The sequence below is a fragment of the Mesoplodon bidens genome (genome assembly GCF_964165515.1).
Source record: "Mesoplodon bidens genome assembly, chromosome: 2".
NCBI lineage: Eukaryota > Metazoa > Chordata > Mammalia > Artiodactyla > Ziphiidae > Mesoplodon > Mesoplodon bidens.
Window position 1 is genome coordinate 148,138,155 of NC_138177.1, and position 19,390 is coordinate 148,157,544.

General features: G+C 56.1%; 2 protein-coding genes across 8 annotated transcripts in view; both read left to right on the plus strand.

Annotated features, from left to right (window-relative positions):
- MKNK1 (MAPK interacting serine/threonine kinase 1) overlaps positions 1-7,503 on the plus strand; it is a 54,492-nt gene extending 46,989 nt beyond the window's left edge. For 5 of the 6 annotated variants that reach the window (XM_081223694.1, XM_081223693.1, XM_081223691.1 and 2 more), the window contains 5 exons: positions 72-167; positions 2,295-2,489; positions 3,168-3,332; positions 4,801-4,844; positions 6,203-7,503. In XM_081223694.1, coding sequence (XP_081079820.1) covers positions 72-167; positions 2,295-2,489; positions 3,168-3,332; positions 4,801-4,844; positions 6,203-6,479 — 777 coding nt within the window. In that variant the 3' untranslated portion in view covers positions 6,480-7,503. The remainder of the gene's footprint in view (positions 1-71; positions 168-2,294; positions 2,490-3,167; positions 3,333-4,800; positions 4,845-6,202) is intronic. The other variant, XM_081223696.1, reaches the window with a different exon arrangement.
- Positions 7,504-13,250: 5,747 nt separating this feature from the next.
- KNCN (kinocilin) lies at positions 13,251-15,961 on the plus strand (the record flags this gene model as incomplete). Of its 2 annotated transcripts, none has more annotated exons than XM_081224888.1 (4): positions 13,251-13,401; positions 14,476-14,544; positions 14,986-15,087; positions 15,882-15,961. In XM_081224888.1, 4 exons carry the CDS (start codon positions 13,251-13,253, stop codon positions 15,959-15,961), a joined length of 402 nt encoding a protein of 133 aa, XP_081081014.1. The 2 variants fall into 2 exon arrangements, with proteins under 2 accessions (XP_081081014.1, XP_081081015.1); XM_081224889.1 differs by having other exon boundaries at positions 15,013-15,087.
- Positions 15,962-19,390: the final 3,429 nt, after the last annotated feature.

Consider the following 19,390-nt stretch of genomic DNA (forward strand, 5'->3'; position numbering starts at 1 on the left):
ATAGTCACGCTGTCTCCTCACGCCCTTTGGCTGCTCCTATTTGTAACTTTGCTTCCTGCTTTCCGTTTCAGGTGTCTCCGGTGAAAATCTGTGACTTTGACTTGGGCAGTGGGGTGAAACTGAACAACTCCTGCACCCCCATAACCACACCAGAGCTGACCACTCCAGTATGTATGGCTGGGCACCTGTGCCCCCTTCTGAGCTCCTGTCCCTAATGTTCTGGAGACCAGAACAGAGGGCTAAGGAAGGGAAACCAAGTGTATCTGCTGCTGCCTGAGTTGTTGTTTGGCCTCACTTCCTATCTTAACAACCACCCCCATCCCCCACCCCTCCCCTGCTTAGGTGCTAGTGGAACTGACATTGGAGCTTTCAGTTTGGGGTGGGTCCACTGCTAATGAGACAAATTATATCCATAAGAACAGGCTGAGCCCTGACTCCTGACCCAGGTGAAGACAGACACTATTCTCAGGCCCGCCCTTTTGCATATGAGCATGTGGACAGCTCCCATTCCCATGGCGGAGTCAGGGCGCGTCCACCTATGGTGAAGGTTAGGGAGTGTGGCCTCTGTGGCAAGAACTGAGAGGTCTTTGCACCTAAGGGCCTGGCTGAGTTATCCTGTTGCTTCTCTCACTTCCCATTTCCTGCCCAGATGGTGCTGCTGGGAGCTATTTCTTCCTAAGACATCTCTTGTACATACTGGATATACTATAATTATTATAATTCTTTTGAGATTTGCACACTTCAAAAGTGAGTTTTCCTAATTTTTTTTTTTTTTTTTTGGCTGCATTGGGCCTTTGTTGCTGTGCGCGGGCTTTCTCAAGTTGCGACAAGCGGGGGGCTACTCTTCGTTGCAGCACGCGGGCTCAGTAGTTGCAGCACGCAGGCTCAGCAGTTGTGGCGCATGAGCTTAGTTGCTGTGCAGCATGTGGGATCTTCCCGGACCAGGGCTCAAACCCGTGTCCCCTGCATTGGCAGGCGGATTCTTAACCACTGTGCCACCACGGAAGTCCCTAATAATCTTTTTTTAAGACGTTTTTAAATACGTCCATGTCTCATTCTAAGCAACATTATTAGAGATGTCTCTGTATTAGCTTCTACTACACTGAGCTACCTTATTCTCAAAGTCATTAACTCTAATTGCCAATAACAAAGAAAATGTCCTTTCTCCACTCACCATCTTCCCATCAAATTAGTTGTGTATGTTGCAGGGCTGGGGGGAGGGTTGCCTCCTGGTGAGCCTGAAATAATGAAGAGGGAAGCAAAAAGAGTTTGTTTTGTTTTTATCAGCAGTCTTCTATACAAGTATGGGAGGAAGGAATCCTGGATTCTTGACCTGGGTTTGCCACTGATGTGCTTGAACAAATCCCTGTCCCATTCTAGTCCTTGGTTTTCCCATCCATAAATGGGAGAAGTGAGGAGATCAGCTTTGTTCTAAGACCTCTCCTAGCTTTGATGGTCTCTTAATTCTAAATTCTTATTCTTCCATGCTCAAAGCTAGCCGGGAAGCTTGGCAGGACTTCACTTTAAGAAATCCCTGCTGGGCTTCCCTGGTGGCGCAGCGGTTAAGAATCCACCTGCCAGTGCAGGAGACACAGGTTTGATCCCTGGTCCGGGAAGATCCCACGTGCCATGGAGCAACTAAGCCCGTGTGCCACAACTACTGAGCCTGCGCTCTAGAGCCCGTGAGCCACAACTACTGAAGCCCGCATGCCTAGAGCCCGTGCTCCGCAACAAGAGAAGCCACCGCAGTGAGAAGCCCGCACACCACAACCAAGAGTAGCCCCCACTCGCCGCAACTAGAGAAAAGCCCGCGCACAGCAGCAAAGACCCAACTCAGCTTAAAATAAATAAATAAATTTATAAAAAGAAAAAGAAAGAAAGAAATCCTTGCTTTATGGAATTGGATCTCCTCCCAAGAGCTATGCTCCTGGTACATTGAAGTACCTGCTCATTGAGTGACTGTTTACAGAGAGCCAGGGCAGGGAGAGATTCCTGGAGCTTCTTGACCAAGGGTCTCTGCCTACTGGAGAAGGACCTGAGAAGATAAGAAGGTGACCTGGAACTAACTGGTCCTGTGGATTGTGGGGAATGGTAGGACTCAGTTTACAAATGTCCAGTGGCCCAGCTTTTCTAAGTGCCTGGGTGGCACCAGTCAAGCTCTCTGGATGACTTTCTCGACAGCTTCTTACTCTGCAACTCCATCCTGTTGCTCAAGTCCCATTACGGTCCCCTCCCTGTGACTAAGCCTCTCTCTTCTCTGCCATTTCCCCCTCTCCACCTCTGGCCCCACCCAGTGTGGCTCTGCAGAATATATGGCCCCTGAGGTGGTAGAAGTCTTCACGGATAAGGCCACTTTTTACGACAAGCGCTGTGACCTGTGGAGCCTGGGTGTGGTCCTCTACATCATGCTGAGTGGCTACCCGCCCTTTGTGGGTCACTGCGGAGCCGACTGTGGCTGGGACCGGGGAGAGGTCTGCACAGTGTGCCAGGTGAGCACAGAGCCTGCTGGGAGGTCAGGCGGCTGGGGGAGGCCAAGCAGGACTGGGCTTGGTGATTGTGCCTGATCTGGAATGGGGTGTATCGTGCCTTTCCCTCTCAGTCCAAGAGCAGCCACCAGGTGAGATGGAGATCATCAGGCCCTCAGCCCAGAGAGGAGTTCAGGGGAGGATTGTTAGAGAATATCATTCCTGAGCTGAGTGAGTCTCAAAGGAGGAGTCTGGCCCCCTCCAGGAGGGGAAGAGAGGCAAGAAATGCAAGCAGAAGGAACAGCACGAGCAAAGATAGGAGGTTTGAAACAGTGGTGTATGTTGAGGGAGGAAGAGGAAGGATAAGGATTCTGGTGGCGGGAGATGAGCCCGGTCATCTGGATGGAGGGCCCTGGATGAAAGGCTGAGGAATTGGGCATTGTTCTCTAGTTGACATTCCTCACTCATCACCCACCTGGCCCCCCAAGTAGCATCGCCATCCCACCCACCCAGGGCGTTCTGTGTGGTTGGATGATTTAGGGGAGGGTGGGGGTTGGGGAAGGGGCCCTAGTCTGGGAAATACCCAGGCCACTAGCTGCAGGTGCAGCTGAGGTCGATTGGACCCACACGATCAGACCATGACAGGCACACCCTGCCCATCCCCTGGCCAGTGTGGCCTCAGTAGGAACCTTCTTTACCTAGAACAAGCTGTTTGAGAGCATCCAGGAAGGGAAGTATGAGTTTCCGGACAAGGACTGGGCTCATATCTCCAACGAGGCCAAAGACCTCATCTCCAGGCTCCTGGTTCGAGACGTGAAACAGAGACTGAGTGCCGCCCAAGTTCTGCAGCACCCGTGGGTGCAGGGGGTGAGTGACTGGTTGGGGGGGTGGGGGCGTCCACCTCTTCAGGGCTGCAGCAAGGCATGAGGAAGCTCTCACACCCCCGTGGCTGATCTCAGCTGGAGGGAGCCAGATGGCAGCTTCAACCCCTGTGCACGTAGAACTGAACTGACCCCTGGCCTAACCCCACACCGAGCGCCTTACAGATAGCACTGACTCGGCTCTAACCTTGGCCGCAGACTAAGCCCCAGGCGGCCCATGCCCCTCTGGAATGGAAGAGGCCTCTAGAAGATTCTCCATGTGCGTCCCACTATTGGCAGAGGCACACAGCAGAGGGAGCAGCCCGGACGGCAGCAGCATCCCCTTATACAGAAATTTCGTTAGCTGAGAGCACGCAGAAACGAGCCCTTTCCACCCTGCTTGCTGTGCAGCTGCACTGGGGGCTCATAGGTTCCCCTTGTGCTGCTGGGGTCTGGCTGCAGCTTTCCTGAAAGGCAAAGGCTGGTGTTTTCCCCACAGGAAGGCTCCACGTCTTCACTAGAAAACATTTTAACCATCCTCCTCAGTTAATCATGATACGAGACCTCTGTCCCTCCAAGGGGTCTGCCAAACCTTCTGTGATGTACTGTGTCTTCTTGGTCTGCCAGTCCCTAGCCAGCCTCAGTGGCCCTGACAGTGGAAGGAATTAAGCGTTGCCAGCCCCAGTTACAGGTGGGAACCCAATCCATGGGTCTCCAAGTGGCTGATTCCCAACCACCCAAGAGCTGCTGTAGCCATCCAAGTGCTGCACCACTGAGCACTTACCACATGCCAGACACTGGCAGTAGTGGGAGGAGCGAGACCCAAGCCCTGTCTTCATGTTCTGATGGGGAGAGGGAACCAAGGGAATAAATGATAGGATAGTATGACAAAAGCGTCATCAAAAGTGTTCAGGGGCTTCCCTGGTGGCGCAGTGGTTGAGAGTCCGCCTGCCGATGCAGGGGACACGGGTTCATGCCCCGGTCTGGGAGGATCCCACATGCCGCGGAGCGGCTGGGCCCGTGAGCCATGGCCGCTGAACCTGCGTGTCCGGAGCCTGTGCTCCGCAACGGGAGAGGCCACAATGGTGAGAGGCCCACGTACCGCAAAAAAAAAAAAAAAAGAAAAAAAAGTGTTCAGGGCACCAAAGGACAAGGACCCACCTCTGCTTGGGACGGGTTGGGGGGCAGCAAGGAAGAGGGACTGTCTCATGGGGGAAGTGACCCTGGAGCTAGGTCTCGGAGGGTGATTAGGACTTTGCCAGGTAAAGAGAGGGCTCCCCATGCAGAGGCAGCTGGGTTGGGGGCTGTACCTTGCTTTCTGTCTCCTTGGAAGGTCTGACCCTGCAGTCACGCATGGGCAAGTCCCTGTGCTGGGCCCAAGCCTCTAGTAACCTACCCACTCCGCTGGCTTGGGTGGGGGCAGCTCTTGAAAGAGGGAGCAGCGCTTACCCACACATCTGTCCTTCCCATTCTAGCAAGCTCCAGAAAGGGGACTCCCCACGCCGCAAGTCCTCCAGAGGTAAATGCTCCTGCTGCACTCCACGCCCTTCCTCACTTGGCTTTGACTTTCCCCTCAAGCTCTCAGCCACATTGGGGCCCATCCCCCCATGGGGGACGGGGAGCCCATCTCTAGGCTCAGGTATCCTCTTCCTGAATGGGCTCCTGGCCTCCCTCTCCTCGCTCCTCTTCCTTGTCTCCCTCTACGCTAGGTCTGGCTCCCTCTCTTCTCTTCTCCCACCTGGATGGCTTCCCCTGCCCCAGCATCTTTAAGATCCCGCCTTAGGCTGTTTGTAGGAGAATAACCTGTTTTGTGGATCCACATGAATCCTAACTGGAAATCACTATTTACAGCCCCAAGCATACCAAGGTTTCCTTCTACTGCTGCGGGTTGGTGAAAGTAGCAGGAACCTGGGGCCTTGTAAGGTAGAGGGACCAAGTGTCATATACACTACTAGACAAACAATAATAATGGCCACTGTATAGGAAATACTTAACCACCCGCCAGGTATCGTACTAAGGGCTTTACATATATTGAATCTCATAAGCTTTACGATACATTTAAAAGAGAGGTGCTCCTATTGCCCCATTTTATAGATGAGAAAACTGAGGAATAGATAAATCAATTTAACTTACTCAAGGCTACACAGTAGCCTAGGGAGTGGGACTTTGAACCCAGATGTGTTTGACTCTAGTGCCTTTTGAACACTAGATCATGTTCCCAGTGAGCACTCCCTATTCCCCAAGGGCCAGGGCTAAATAAAGCCTCATGGGAAGCCCTCTGGGAACCAACCTCCTGGCCAGTTTCCGGGAGTTAAACGGAAGTATTACACCTTTATAGTGACAGTTCATTTGAGCCCAGCTTGGGTTCCTCCCTGATTCTTTAGAGCTGCATCCAGATGCCTTGAGGCTCCAAACCTCAGATCCACCTTAGAAAACTGATTCAGCAAACCCAGAGTGCCCGTTACATGCTAGCCCTGAGCTGGGTTCTGGGGACACAGACGTAAAGGCACAGCCCCTGCTCTTGGAGCCCCCTGTCCTGACGGGGGAGAGGGCTATACGTGGGTGAGTTTCAAGTGCCGTGACCCTTCCTCTGGTAGAGCATGTGCAGGGCTCAGAAGAGGGGCCTCTGGCTGGAAGGCGGCGTTTGTCCCAACTCTTAAGTCCAGAGACTGTCCTTGAGGCTCAAAGCCTTTCCAGCCCCAGTGAAGTCAGATTCCAAACCCATGCAAAAACTTCTTCAGAGAGCAGCCTGTGCCAGCTCAGAAAAATCCAGTGGGAGCATAGAACCGCAGCAACTGGTGCGGGTGTCGAGGAGCTGGCTGGCGGACCCCACTGAGCCCTGCCTCCCTCTCTTCTCTGCTCCCCCCATCCCAGCAGAAATAGCAGCACAATGGACCTGACGCTCTTTGCGGCCGAGGCCATCGCCCTTAACCGCCAGCTGTCTCAGCACGAGGAGAATGAACTGGCGAAGGAGTCAGAGGCGCTGGCTGAGGGCCTCTGCTCCGTGAAGCTTTCCCCTCCCTCCAAGTCACGCCTGGCCCGCCGGAGGGCGCTGGCCCAGGCAGGCCGCAGTGGAGACACGCAACCGAGCCCGGCACCCACAGCGCTCTGTCCCACTCCGGGCCCCAGGCCTGGCCCCACTGGAAACCTGTGAGGGGCCTGCTCTGCGGCTCCATCCAGGCCTTTTCATCCACAAAGGCTCTCGTCCTCCTTTCCCCAGAGCCCTCAAGGAAAAGGCCTTTTCTGAAGGGGTTGTCTTTGAAAGGGAAACTATCACTTGTCACTTTGCATAATCGCCTGCGGCAGGGACATCTCTTTACTGGGCTCCTGCCCACCTGCTCACCCGCCTGCGGATCGAGGATCCAGCCCGCTCTCACCGGCTGGGGCTGCGGCCTTCAGGGAGCCAGGCTTGAGAAGCGTCAGTTGACAGAGGCTCTTCCCTATCTCTGCACTGTCACCTGCCTCTGGCGGTCCTTCCACCTTCCTCTGTCCTCCGGACGTCCTCCCCCTTGGCTGAGGGAAGCCATCCCCTCAATTCAGGCAAGGGCAGGGAGCCTTCTGCATTCAGGAAGCCAGATCAGTCTTCCAGTCGATAGCTCAGAGAAGCACATAATCTTTCTTTGCCATGACCAAAATGTGTCCGTCATTTATCATCCTCTTCCTTGTTTGATTGCTGCTGAAGTCAGTAGTAGTCCGTTTTTTACAATATTTGGCATTTTTTCTAACCGTGCTCTTCTGACAAAGATGAGACTTTAAGCTCCCACTGTGAGCCCATGGACTTCCCAGAGCTCTTAGGGTTCACTCTTCTCTCCTGAATTTCCATGCATTTGGAAGGTTTTAATGAGCTATTTCCTGTTACTCTAACTGGTTTTAAGCTGTTCAGATGATGAGTGACTTAGAGACCAGTGTGTCTGCTGCTACCTTTCTCGAGCCTGGTGTGGAGGGCAGCGCAGGTCTGGGGCACTGAGGAGCTCTGTGCCTGATGTGGAGCCAGTCCGGAGGCTGCCCACCACCATGGTCTGAGCCATGTAGTGCCTTCTGCTGGGGAGCTGATAGCTGAGCATCAACTGAGCTGCTTAGTTATCTAAGAAAATCGATTTGCATATGTCAGATGTTTTTAAAACACAAGGATGCTATTATGCATTGTGCTTATTTTAATAAAACTGTTTTAAATTCTAGTGCCTTCCTGGTGGTCCTTTCTTCACCTGCAACCCTGAGAAGGAGACAGGCCTTCTAGAGAGGGGCTGGGTCCAGCCGAGCGGGGGTGCCCCTTGTAGAGACCTCTGAATATAGCACAAGGTGAAGGAGAGATCATTGCTTCTCTTTTTTAGGTGAGGAAATGAAATTCATCAAACATTTGTCAATCTCCTTTTCTGCGCCAGGACCCAGAGATAAGTGCGAAACAGCCTCTGCCTTTTAGGATCTCCCTATCCAGTGGAAGAGGCTGTGTCAGCAACCGTCACACAAGCTGGCTTCAAAAAGCACTTTAACAGGCGTGCCCTGTACCCAGCCCAGCCCACCCACCCAAGTGGAGCAGAGTCCCGTCTGTCTGAAGCAGCGCTAAGCCTTTCTTGAGGCTCCATCCTGTGCCTGGGACTGTGCTTGTCCTGCCAGAGTTAGTAACAAAGAAAAATGGCGCCTCCATCCACAGTCCTCATGTTCTTCGAGCAGAAGGCTTCTGAGCGCGTTGCCTTAGTAATCCTCAGAACCAGACTCAGAGGACTGTATGGGGAGGGCCTTTAGAAATTCCCAAGGAGGTGGCAGAGGGAGGTCTGAGTGTCAGGGCAGAAGACTGGGCGCTGCTGCCAGCGTTGCTCCCTGGGGGAGCAGAGAGCCGAGATGGGGTGCGGGGCTCTTCCCTGTGGGGGCAGGTCACGGGCCAGGCTGCCAGGTGTTCTGCACCGTGAACCCTCCATGTCAACGAGGACATACTTTTCGTTGATGGTCCTTCCTTTGCAGGAACCCTTACCATCCTCACGTCCCCTCTTCATCTACCCGGTGTGGGATGGGCTGGATAAATTGGCCTGCAGAATCTGAGCCTTTTGACCCAAAGTCTCCTTGTCCCTGGGGACTGGGAACCAGGGTGTGACTTTTGTCTCTGGACTCCAGCCCCACCCTGGTCAATCCTCCAGGTTGGCCCAGCAGGGATGTGACTTACAGGAGCTTCCTGGACCCAAGTATTCCACCCATCCCACTCCCCAGGTCCACCTGGCAAGGCCTCTCTCATCCACAGCTCTGCTTAAATGCTACTGTGCCTACTTGGGTTTTGCTGGCATTATTGTGCACTTCCTAAGTAACAAGTACTTTCTGAGAAGCTCACAGGCATTATCTCATTTAATTCTCAGGGCAGTTATATGAGGTAAGGTGCTATTTTACCCCAGTTAACATGAAAAACCAAGCAGAAAAAGGAAAAAAATAGCTTGCCCACAGCTGTAGAGCAAGGAAGGTAGAACTGGAATTCTTCCCAGAGAGACCTGATACCCAGAGCTGTGCTACCTGGGTTCAAATCCCAGCTCTTCCACTTACTGGCCTTGGGCCCTGGGCAAGTTACATAATGTCTGAGGGTCTCAGTTTCTTAAACCAAAAATTGGGGAGGCTAGTGCTTACCTCGTGGTGCTACTGTGAAAGTTACAAATTAATAAATGTAAAGTGTTTAGAGCAGTTCCAAGCACACATAGTAAGTGCTCAATAAATATTACAGTAGCCGTGATGGCTGTAGTTACTTTTATTGTTGTCTCCTGGGGCAGAATTGCTCAACTGGGCCCCAGTGATGGAGATGAGGAAACCTTCTTGGCTTGTGTGGGTGGAGATGTGTCCGGCCTTTCCACACGGGGCTGACCTCTGGCCCTTTGTGGGATCCTCCTGCTGGCAGGCTGCTCTGTCCCTCTTGGCGGGGGTCCCTGTCCCCAAGGGGCAGCTGTTACGCCACGGGAAGAGCCAGGTTGGGGACTGGGGCCCTGGGTCCTAGTCCTTCCTCTACCACTGTTCACTAGGTGACCTTGGGAAGTCCCTTGCCCTTTTTGGGGACCAGGCCATGTGCCTGGCTCTGCTGGGCAGAGGCAGACATGCTGAGGGAGGCTCTGGGGCCTGGAACTGTGACAGCCAGAGCCCCAGCTCTAGGGCTCACGTGCGGGCTGCCCTTAGGAGAGGGCTGGAGTGTCCTGGACCTCAGGCTTCTTGCCTCAAATCCAGTCTCGGCAGGCCTCGGCCCCAGCCCGTCCTGATTCAAGTGGACCCTGAGGACTCCTGTCTGAGCTCCATCTGGGGGCTCAGGTACAGGGATGGAGTCTTTCTCCCTCCAAGTGTCCACCTGCCTGAGCTCTGAGGGCCCCTCCTCCCTTCTGGCTGACTGCCCCTCTCCAGATCCAGCTCGGTGAACAGCAGTGCCCTAGTCCCATGCCAACTGCTCCAGCTGCTGAGGTCTGAGGGGAGCAGTGAGAAGCAAGGTCCCCCCACGGCTGGCACTCTTGTTGCCATGGTAGCAGTTGCCTTGGAAGCCACTTCCCCGACTTCAGCTTCCAAACAGTCCAGGAAAGCTGCCTGTCCCCCAGGGGATCAGTGAATTAATCAAGCTCTTTTCCAGGGTCCTCACCCCTCAAGGAAAATAAACAAAACTAAACCAAGCTGAGGCCTTTTCACCCACTCTTTCTCCCCACCCCCATGCCACCTTGGACTTCGTGCTTCCAGGAAGGAAAGAGCATAGGCAGGCACCCTCCAGCCCTGGCCTCCCTGTCAGACAAAGAGATTTTGTGACAGAATTCAGCAGTGACTCACGGCCTAGCCACACTCTGGATCCGGGGGCCTGGAGGACCAAGGCTTCAGCTAGGAGGGCTCTGAGCGTGGGGATGGGGATGTGTGGGGTGGTCAGGCTCTAGAGCCTTGGGCTCCCATCTCATCCACCTGTGCCAGTAAGCTCATCACCCAAGGGCAAGCGTGCACTTTCTTTTTCAGAGCTGGTACGGCCAGTATTCAGGAGAGAATTGGCAAGTCTCCCTCTCTACATTTGTACTCAACAGAGGAGCAGGTGTCACAGGTTTCCAGTAGCCTTTAGTGACCCTCCTGTCACATGGGAGCGACGCAGGCCTCGACTGCTTCTTCGGACTACCACGTCTCCCTCTGATGATGGGGCTGCCCACCCCTCCCACCTCACAGAAGATAATGCAGAGGTGTGCTAGCGTACTTCCCAGCTGAGCGGGGAAGCTGGACGTCGGGTTCCAGCATGGACTCTGACGCCGTCCGTCCACCTCCCCATGTCTTGGTTTCCCCATCTGTTCTGGAAAGGAGCTGGGAGGTCCTGTGAGCTTGTAACTGATGGTGGCTTAATGTGTCTCTCCTCCATATGCTCTGCTCTGCCCCTGTGCCCTGAGGGATTTACAGTGTCAAAGGAAAACTCTAATTTAGAATTTGTCTCCGGTTTTTAGAGGTCAGGGTGTTCTGGAATCTGAAACTCACCATGCGCAGGCACCCCTGACTCTGGCCCCTGCCATCCCCATCCCCATTCACCAGATGAGCAAAGTGAGTCCCACAGTGCAACGTTCCCACCTCGGAGATGTGGCCGGGGAGCCTCTGTCTTGCTGATGACATGGGAGCGTCGCCCTCAGCCTGACACCAGGAGAGGAGCCGGCACAGGCCCTGCCCGGCCAGAGTTATGCAAACACTTAATAGGGGCCGGGGGCATGGTGGAGGGTGTTCAGGTTCCCAAAGCTTCATGTCTCAGGAACACGTTTTCATGGACAACTATTTTGATGGCTCCTTCTAAAACTAGTCAGTGGGGGATAAATTATGTGTGACAGAGACATGGGTTGTCATTTGATGCCTAATTAGAGGAATAATCAGACCTCATCCTGGCGAGAGGCACAGGGGATGTTGGCAGCAGCAGCTGTGGCTGGGACGCCACCTCCAGGGCCTTCCTCGCATGGGGGCTGGGAACACGGCCCTGGGGCCCATCGGTGCTCTGCGGTCACCCCTCCTCTCTTCACACCTTTGAGTTCACACGTGTCCCCGCCCAGGCCTCACTCCAGCTTCCTGACAGGGCCTTCCCTCAGCTGAAGCTCAGTCAGATGACCCTGGCCTTCCCAGGACCCTACCCCCACCCAGGAAAGCCTCCTGTTAGAGACAGAGGTCCCATGGTGCCCGCAGCCCTCCTCTTTGCCAACCCGAGGTGGTCGTACAGGTCCAAGCCCTCCCTGAGCTCTGTCCTTGTGTCCAGAAGCCCGGCCCAGGTGCCCACTAGCCATTCAGTGGTGCTCACTCCCTGAACCTGTCCTCAGGGGGCTCACCATCTACAGAGGAGACAGAGTGTAGGGACAGGTGGCAGGCACTTCCGTGTGGGGATACAGCCGCTCAGGTGCCATCAGGAATGGCTCTGCAGAGTTGGGGCTGCCCGAGCAGGGTTCTGCAGGATGAGGGTTCTCCAGATGGCAGAGGCCAGGTACACACTCAGCAGAAGGGCCGCAGAGGAGAAGGGGGGTGCCGGGAGCAGGAGGAGCTGTGGAGGCAGGTGGAGGCCAGAGGCCTTGGGCCTGGCTGCATCGGATGGCAGACATGGAGCGGAGAGACTGGAGATCTAAAGAGAGGCCAGTGGGGCTGGTGATGGGACCCTGGGAACTGTGCCGATTCATTAACGGCCAGAGAACGCAATTAGTGATGAGGGCTGGCACTGGGGTGCGGGGCCAGGCTGGGCTGGGTTACCGCCGCCCGGCCTTGACTTGGTGGCTTCTGCAAGTAGGTCAGACAGGCTGGGCACAGCTCAGCCCAGAGGTCAGGAGGCGCCAGCGTTGTCCCTGTCTCCTGACCCCGACTGCTGACACCCAGCCCCTGCCAGTTCCTCTTCCCAACCCTAGGCCCCTAGCTTGCATGTGTTTCCTCCCACCCCTGCACCCACCACTGTTCTTCCCTGTCAGCCCCCCGCCCAGGATCCCAAGGCAGATGGAAGGGCTCACCTTCTCAGCCCACTGGCAACTGAAAGGAAGCCTACCTGAGGAGAAGAGAGTCGCCTGAGATCGTCCTCAAACTAGGACCTCTCAGCCCTGCCTGGGGGCCCAGAGGTTGATGGGAGCGGGGAGGGGAGAGAGGCGGGGTTAGCGAGGGGACTTGGAAGGACCCTCTCCCACTCCTCCTCCTGTCCCCGTCGCTGTTCCTGTCTCCTGAGCCTCGTCCAGGTCTCCTTCCATGCCTCTGTCTCTGAGTCCCCAAGCAGAGGCCCCCAGGTGCACCTCCAACCAAAGGGACAGCAGAGTGGGTCCTGAGCATGTGGCCAAGGAGTCTCCTCACATCTGTGGCTGCCGAGCCGCATGTGAAGCCACCCACTCATCCTGCCCCATGCAGGACCAACAGTGGAACCTGGGCTGACTGCCCTAGTGGGCCTGTGGGCAGCAGCTCACATTGCAACCTCATAAATAACTCAGCACCTCCTGCCGCCTGCATCTCTGAGGAAGCCACGTCCTCTGGACCACTCCCCCCTCCCACCTCCATTGCTTTAAACTTTAATAGGCCGAGGCTCAGTGGCAGCTGAGCAGGCTCCAGGGAGCTGGGGCAGGAGGTCCTGGGCAGGGGAGCTCGGGCTGAGCTCTCCCCAGAGGAGGCTGACAGGGGAGGACCCCGTGGGGCAGCCCCAGCTCTCCAGAACTCTGGCAGCCAAGGCAGGATGTGACCAGGCAGAAGTTCCAAGAGTGGCTTCCAGCTTCAGGGGCCTTTAGGGGAGGAAGAGTAAGCTGGGGCGACCTGGGAGAGATCCTAGCTAAGACTATTGTCGGATAGGGTTGCAGATAAAGCCAAGGGTTACCAGCCCAGAATCTTACTGCCCAAAAACTCCCTCCCTAAAGGTGGAGCTCCAGCAAGGAGACATCCGAGAGGACTGAGACCTCCAGGGCTCTTCGGGGGAAAAGGCTCCGCTGGCTGGAGACTGTGCCCCGGGTGGGCCTGCATGGACATCCCCATCAGCAGCAGAGACTTCCGCTGCCTGCAGCTGGCCTGCGTGGCCCTCGGCCTGGTGGCCGGCAGCATCATCATTGGTGTCTCCGTGTCCAAAGCTGCAGCTGCCGTGGGTGGAATCTTTATTGGTGCCGCTGCTCTGGGTGAGCAGGTGCTGGGCTCGGAGAGGGAACCGGGGCCATGGTCAGGTGAACGAGAAATGGAGGCAAGAGCTGGGTAATCAGGAATATGGTTGGGGAGGATGGAAGCAAGAGGTGTGAGCAAGGCAGCCATGGGGGGCACAGGGAGGGAGAGGGAGATTGGGGTGAGATTCCTGCAGCGCACTGCAGGGGTCAGGAGGTGTGGAGGAGGCGCTGGCGACCACCTCTTGGGCTACTCCAGCTCCGGCTCCCAGTCCCAAGCCCTGGGCTCTTGGGTTAGTGTGGGACTCATAAGCCTGCTGGGGCTGAGTTGATGGGGGGCAGGTGGAAGAGGACAGAGTTCTCTGTGGGACCCTCCTTGAGGCAGGACAGGATCCAGCTCAGAGAGAGGGCTTCCTTTTCTTTTCCCAAATGTCACAGCAGCAGATCTGTCTGTCCAGGCATCTATCCGTCTATCTGGGCCAGTCCCACTCACCTCCCCACAGCGGTGTTGGGTACCATCCCTCGCCCCACTCCGCCACCCTGGGCCACAAGCAGAACCAGAAGCACGAGGCTGGTGGGCTCTGGGCATCTGTACCTGTGAACTCAGGCCAAGGGCCACAGACCCTTGGGAGTGGGCGGAGCAGGACCCGCTCTTCTGCTACCCCCTCCCCAGGTCTGGGTGAAAAGGAGCACATGAGGAGCACCCCCAGTCCTGCCCTGGGGGCCCTAGGGGAAGGTGGGGCATCAGAGAGTTGGGGAGTGTCAGTGGGCCCATTTCCAGCCAGCTGGGAAGGAAGAAGGCCAACCTGCTCATCACCTGGGCAGTGTGGAGCCGGGAGCCTGGGCCTTCACAGCCTGTAGCCCCTTCCGCAGAAGGCACTGCTCCCCAACCCCTCCTGGGGCCGGGTATTGGGGAACCTGCCACGCACACACTCACAGGCTGCATTTACACACCCACAGTCCCAACCCTGCCACTGGGGTTCCTCCCATGCTCACCCATAATCCACCCCCAGGCTCACAGCCCACAGCTTCACGCAGCTCGGACTAAACAGCCTCCCTCCCCATCACGGAACCCCTCTGCGTCTCTCTTCTCAGGGCTCCTCGTCTTGGCCTACCCCTTCCTGAAGGCTCGGTTCAACCTGGACCACATCCTGCCTACGATAGGTGAGTCCTCTCCCCGGCCCCCAGCAGACCCCCCTGCCAAGGACTGGGTGAGACACTTTGTTTGTAAGTCTGTGGCCCACTCTGCAGTGGAGCCGAGCCCACGTGTGTCGCTGGTACTGGCTGCGTGTGAGACCTTAGGACTCTTGTACAGCTCCCCTCCTCTTCTCAGCTCCCCACATACGTGCTCCCATCTCCATCAATCCTGTGGGGCTACGTATCCCTGGGTCTCCCCGGGACCTCCACCTCCTTAAAAATCTGCCACCTTCTCCTTCCAGGGCCCATTTCTTCCACCTTCACTCCTCTCCCCAGATCAGCTCAGATCATGTGGGAGACGTAAAGGAATGTAGTGGAGCAAAGACAGCAGCAGGGATGGAGAGTAGACAACAGGAAGGACTTCCCTTCCCAAAGCTGGACTTGATCTGAGAATGGCTTGGTAACCAGGGGTCTTGGGGTGGTCTCATCCTACAGGGAGCCTGAGAATCCACCCCCAGCCAGGGCCAGACCACGGGGAAGGAAGATCCAGCGCCGATGGTAATAAAGAAGGTAAGTTCCAGAAATCCCAGAGTCCATCTGCCATCTTCCCCCTCTGGGTACACAGCTCTGTGGAGCCCCAGAGAAACCTTGAGGGAAGTGCAGAGGGGACTTCTCCAATCACAGGGAAGCAGCAGCGTTGGGTATTTCTTCCATGAGCTTAGTCAAAACCCTTCTTGCTCCCAGCTGAGCTCAGCTCCTCTGGTCCCCAGGGTTTCTCTGTCAGGCCCAGCATGGCAACACACTGCCCCCTTCCCTCCCCTAGGCCCCATGCCCGCTTATTTTCTCACTCTCCTCTCCCATTGTGGAATCCAACTCTCAGAGCTGGTACCTGAAACTGGGCATCTCCCTCCTCCCTCATCCCCACACACTGGAAGATGCCAGAGCAAGAGTTTCTCAAAGACGCCTCCACCCTCAGTGTCTGCAGCCAGTGGCAGTGCTTAGTGCTCAGCAGAAGCTTCCATTGCAGACACCCTGCCAAGCACTTTCCATGTGTTAATTTGTTTCATTCTCAGAACAGCCATATGAGGCAGGTGCTATAATTAGCCCCACTTTATATATGGGGCAACTGAGGCACAGGGAGATTACGTGAGGCAGCCGGGAAGTGGTGCGGCCAGAAACCAGGCCTTCAGCCCCGAGTCCTGCCTCTAACACCCACATCATGCTGCTGTCCTCCAGAAGGGCCACTCTGACAATCCGCGCCTCCCTCCCTCCCCATTCTAGCCCGCTCTGACCCTGGGTCCCTCTGGGTGGCTCTGACCCGGGACCCGTCTACTCAGCAAGCCCTGTCCTGGTCTCTCCCGCAGGAGCCCGCAGCAGCCTGTCCACCGTGAGCAGGACCCTGGAGAAGCTGAAGCCAGGGGGCCGGGGGGCTGGGGAGGGCTGAGGCAGGGGCTGACGGGCTGCCCCCTGCCCTGCCCTCTCTTCCCACCTGCTACCCCAATCTCAGAGCCTGCCTGGGTCCAAACCAGAGATGAACCAGGTCCTGGAGATGCCAGACCTGCTTTCACCAAGGCCACTGGAAATGGATTCCCTGTGGTGGGGTGGGGCCTGGACCACGGTGTCTCTGGTTTCAGGCTCTTGACCTGGATTTTCTCTCTGAACTGCAGCTCGGCTTTCTTCCCTTTTTGATCTACTGGTTGGATCCTCTGGAATTTGGGGCCCAGTGATACCCCAGTCTCTTGCTCCAGCCTGGCCAGGGAAGTGAACCACAGGCTTACAGGAACCACACTGGGTCTGGGCCTGGCCCTGGGCCTCAAGAACTCACTGGCTGCATAGAGGGCCTGGACCAGACTCCCCTGAATATCAAAAGCTCCAGGCAGCTCCTCAGGAATGGGCCCTGAGCAGCAGGGAACCAGACAGCGGCATAGCCTAGAAAAACAAAATGGTCGCTGCCTTGACAGGAGCCCAGGTGACGCATGGGCCTGGAGGCTTCCAGGAGGAGGTGTCTCCTGAGCTGAGCCCTGCGCTGAGACTCTTGGGGTTTGACTCCACTATTTAAGGCTTTTCATGATCTGACTGCAAACAAGACCTCCAGCCTTCCCCTTCTCCCCACCCTCTCACTGCTCCTGACCATCTAAACACGTTGCAGTGCAGCTCCCAAGCCTTGGCTTGTGTTCTCCTGGATGCCCCCCACTCTCTGCCTATCAAATCCCCCATCCTTAAAGGCCTCCTTCCAAGTGTCCCCTTAACCACAATGCCCTCCTCATCCTCTTCCACCAGCCTCTGTCTGTCTCCCTCTCTCGACACCCTCCAGGCAGGTTGAAGTTTTCTTTTTCACACAACAGTTACCAATCCTGTTTAAACCTACTGTCTATTGCCCTTTTCCAGTTACCATCAGGGTGCACAGTAAGTGCTCAATAAATGTTAAATGGCTTAAATTTAGTGGAAAAACAATTCCCTAGGCTTTCCCGGGAGAGCCACTTCAAGTCTCCACATGTGTACAGGGTTTGGAGCCAGGCTGTACAGGAAACATTGCTCCTCCCTCCACGCCACTCCTCATACACCTGCGACCTCAGGGTGAAGCAGAGCTGTATGACCTCTGTGGGGACATCTTCTCCACTGGACCTCTGTCCTGGTTGGTGAGCAAAAGACAAGCTAGGAAGAGTCTCATTCTTCAAGAATCAGTGCAGGTGACACCTCTTCTTGGAAGCCTCCCCTGACTCCTCTGTGCTCCCACAGCCCCAGGGCTCCCCTCCAGCACAGCTCCCAGCACTCTGAGTGGCCTCTGTCTACTTCCCCCTCACGAGAGTGGGGGCGCTGAGGGCCAGGCACGTGGAAGGTACCCAGTGGATGTTGGAAAATCACACCAAAAGCAGGAGAGAGCACCCCATTGTACAGATGGGAAAGCTGAGGCCCTGCAGGAAAAGGACTCATGAACTCCCATGGTGAGAGATTGTCCCAAACCTCGCATCCAGGCCTCTTCTCCTCCCCACCTACGGCTCTACCCTCTGCTGTCCTCTACACAGGCCCCAGGGACCAACTCCCTGACCACAGTGGGACAGACCTCCATGGATAGAACAAATTTCACAAATGCTGGTGGGCTGGGGAGACTTTTGTTCCCCCAGCCCGAGGGAAGTCAGTGCCCCCCTCCTTGCATTTCCCTCCCGCCTGCTCCCTCTCCCTTCTCCAACAATAACTCAGGCCTGGTTTCCTTGATCAGTAAGGAAACGCCTCCTCCGGTCCATCTTCATCCTCACCAGCAGCACCCCAAAGAGATGCCTAGGGGTGGATGGGGTGGAAGTGGGGAAGGTGGTATCTGAGCTGTAGGGATTGTGGTCCCCCCCTCGCCCACCATCAACCCTTCCCAGCCATGATCTCCCCCAGGCAGGGCTATGGTATCCCAGATGCCTGGCAGGGCCAGGCACAGAGCAGCGTTGGGCATCAGAGCGGATTAAATTAGGAAATGAACATGTGAAAAGGCAAGAGCTATGTCCTTTGGGGAAGAACTGGGTGGGGCTCCAAGGACCCTTGAAACTCTGGGAGTTCTCAAGGCCTGGGCCTGTTTCCTCTCTTTCCCCTGCCATGGGCTTCCTGAGAACTCCCTTCCCCCAGTCCAGGTGAGTGTCCAGATACCTCCTCCCCAACTGCATCTCTACCCCTGACCCCCACCCCCTTCACCTGGTCCCAGTAGTGGCCGTGTGGAGACACATGACTTCTCCTCATCCATGCTTTGGAAGAAGCTGAGGTTGGGCCAAGCAGGCAGGGGTGGTGCGGTGGGTAGTGTTAGGGGAAAGCGCCCTCTCCCCTCCGAGCAGGTCCGGAACCCTCCATTCAGCGGGGGGGGGGGGGGGGGGGAGGGGACAGGGACAGGTTATAGGACAGCAGTCTGTTCAATAAATGAAATCAATTCTATCCAATAGCCCTGTTCTGACCTCAACCGTGGATGTGACTAGCCAGCCTTGGGCTGGGTGCTGAGACTATACCAAAGGTGGGGAGTGCTTGGTCCAGACAGCCCCCTGGAAGTCACATTCCCACTGGGCCAACCTGGAGGACTGACCAGGCTGGAGCTGGAGTCTAGGGTTAAGACTCACATACTGGTTCAGCAACCCCCCTCCCCCCTCCAGGGCCTGGGCAAGAGACTGTGAGGCCTCGAGCCTCAGTTTCTTCATCTGCAGATGGAAGATGAGTGGTCCCTCCCAGGCCACTGTCAGGATGAAGGTTGCCTGGCGCGTGGTTCACATCAGGGCAGATTTATGAATGGATGAGTGAATGAATGAAGAGGGGGTCGGAGATGCTCCTCCAGCTGAACTCCCCCAGGTCCTGGAAAATCAGCACCTCAGACTCCCACCCAGTCCTCGCCAACACAGTCCAGCCTGGAGGCAGGCCAAGCACTCCCTCCCCGCTCCCACCCCCGAAGAAACCTCTACAAATCCCACCAGGAGCTGTAAAAGGGGCTCGTGGCCACACCTCTTTCTAGGATGCAGGATATGTGGAGGGTGATTGGAGAAGGGTTGCTGAAAACAAGCCCCATCCCCGGAAAAATCTTCCTGCTCTCACCGCTCCATCCCCCTCCCATCCGCCCCCCAAGCCCCACCCCCGCCCAGGGTTGGGAATCCGCCAGAAACTGAAGACAGAGCCAGTGAGACCTACACCCCTCGCTCTAGAGTGAACGGCAATGTGTCCATCCCGGACTCACGAAGTCCAGACTGAAGAGTGTGTGGGCGGCTGGGAGTTCATTGCCAGGCGCTTGAAAAGCGTTAAAACCTAGAGGCGGGGAGGGGAGAAGGGCGGTGCGGAGCCGGAGCCAAAGAGAAGAGATGACTTGGTGGGAACGCTGATCCGTGGGGCGTCAAAGGGAGCCGAGGGGCCGCAA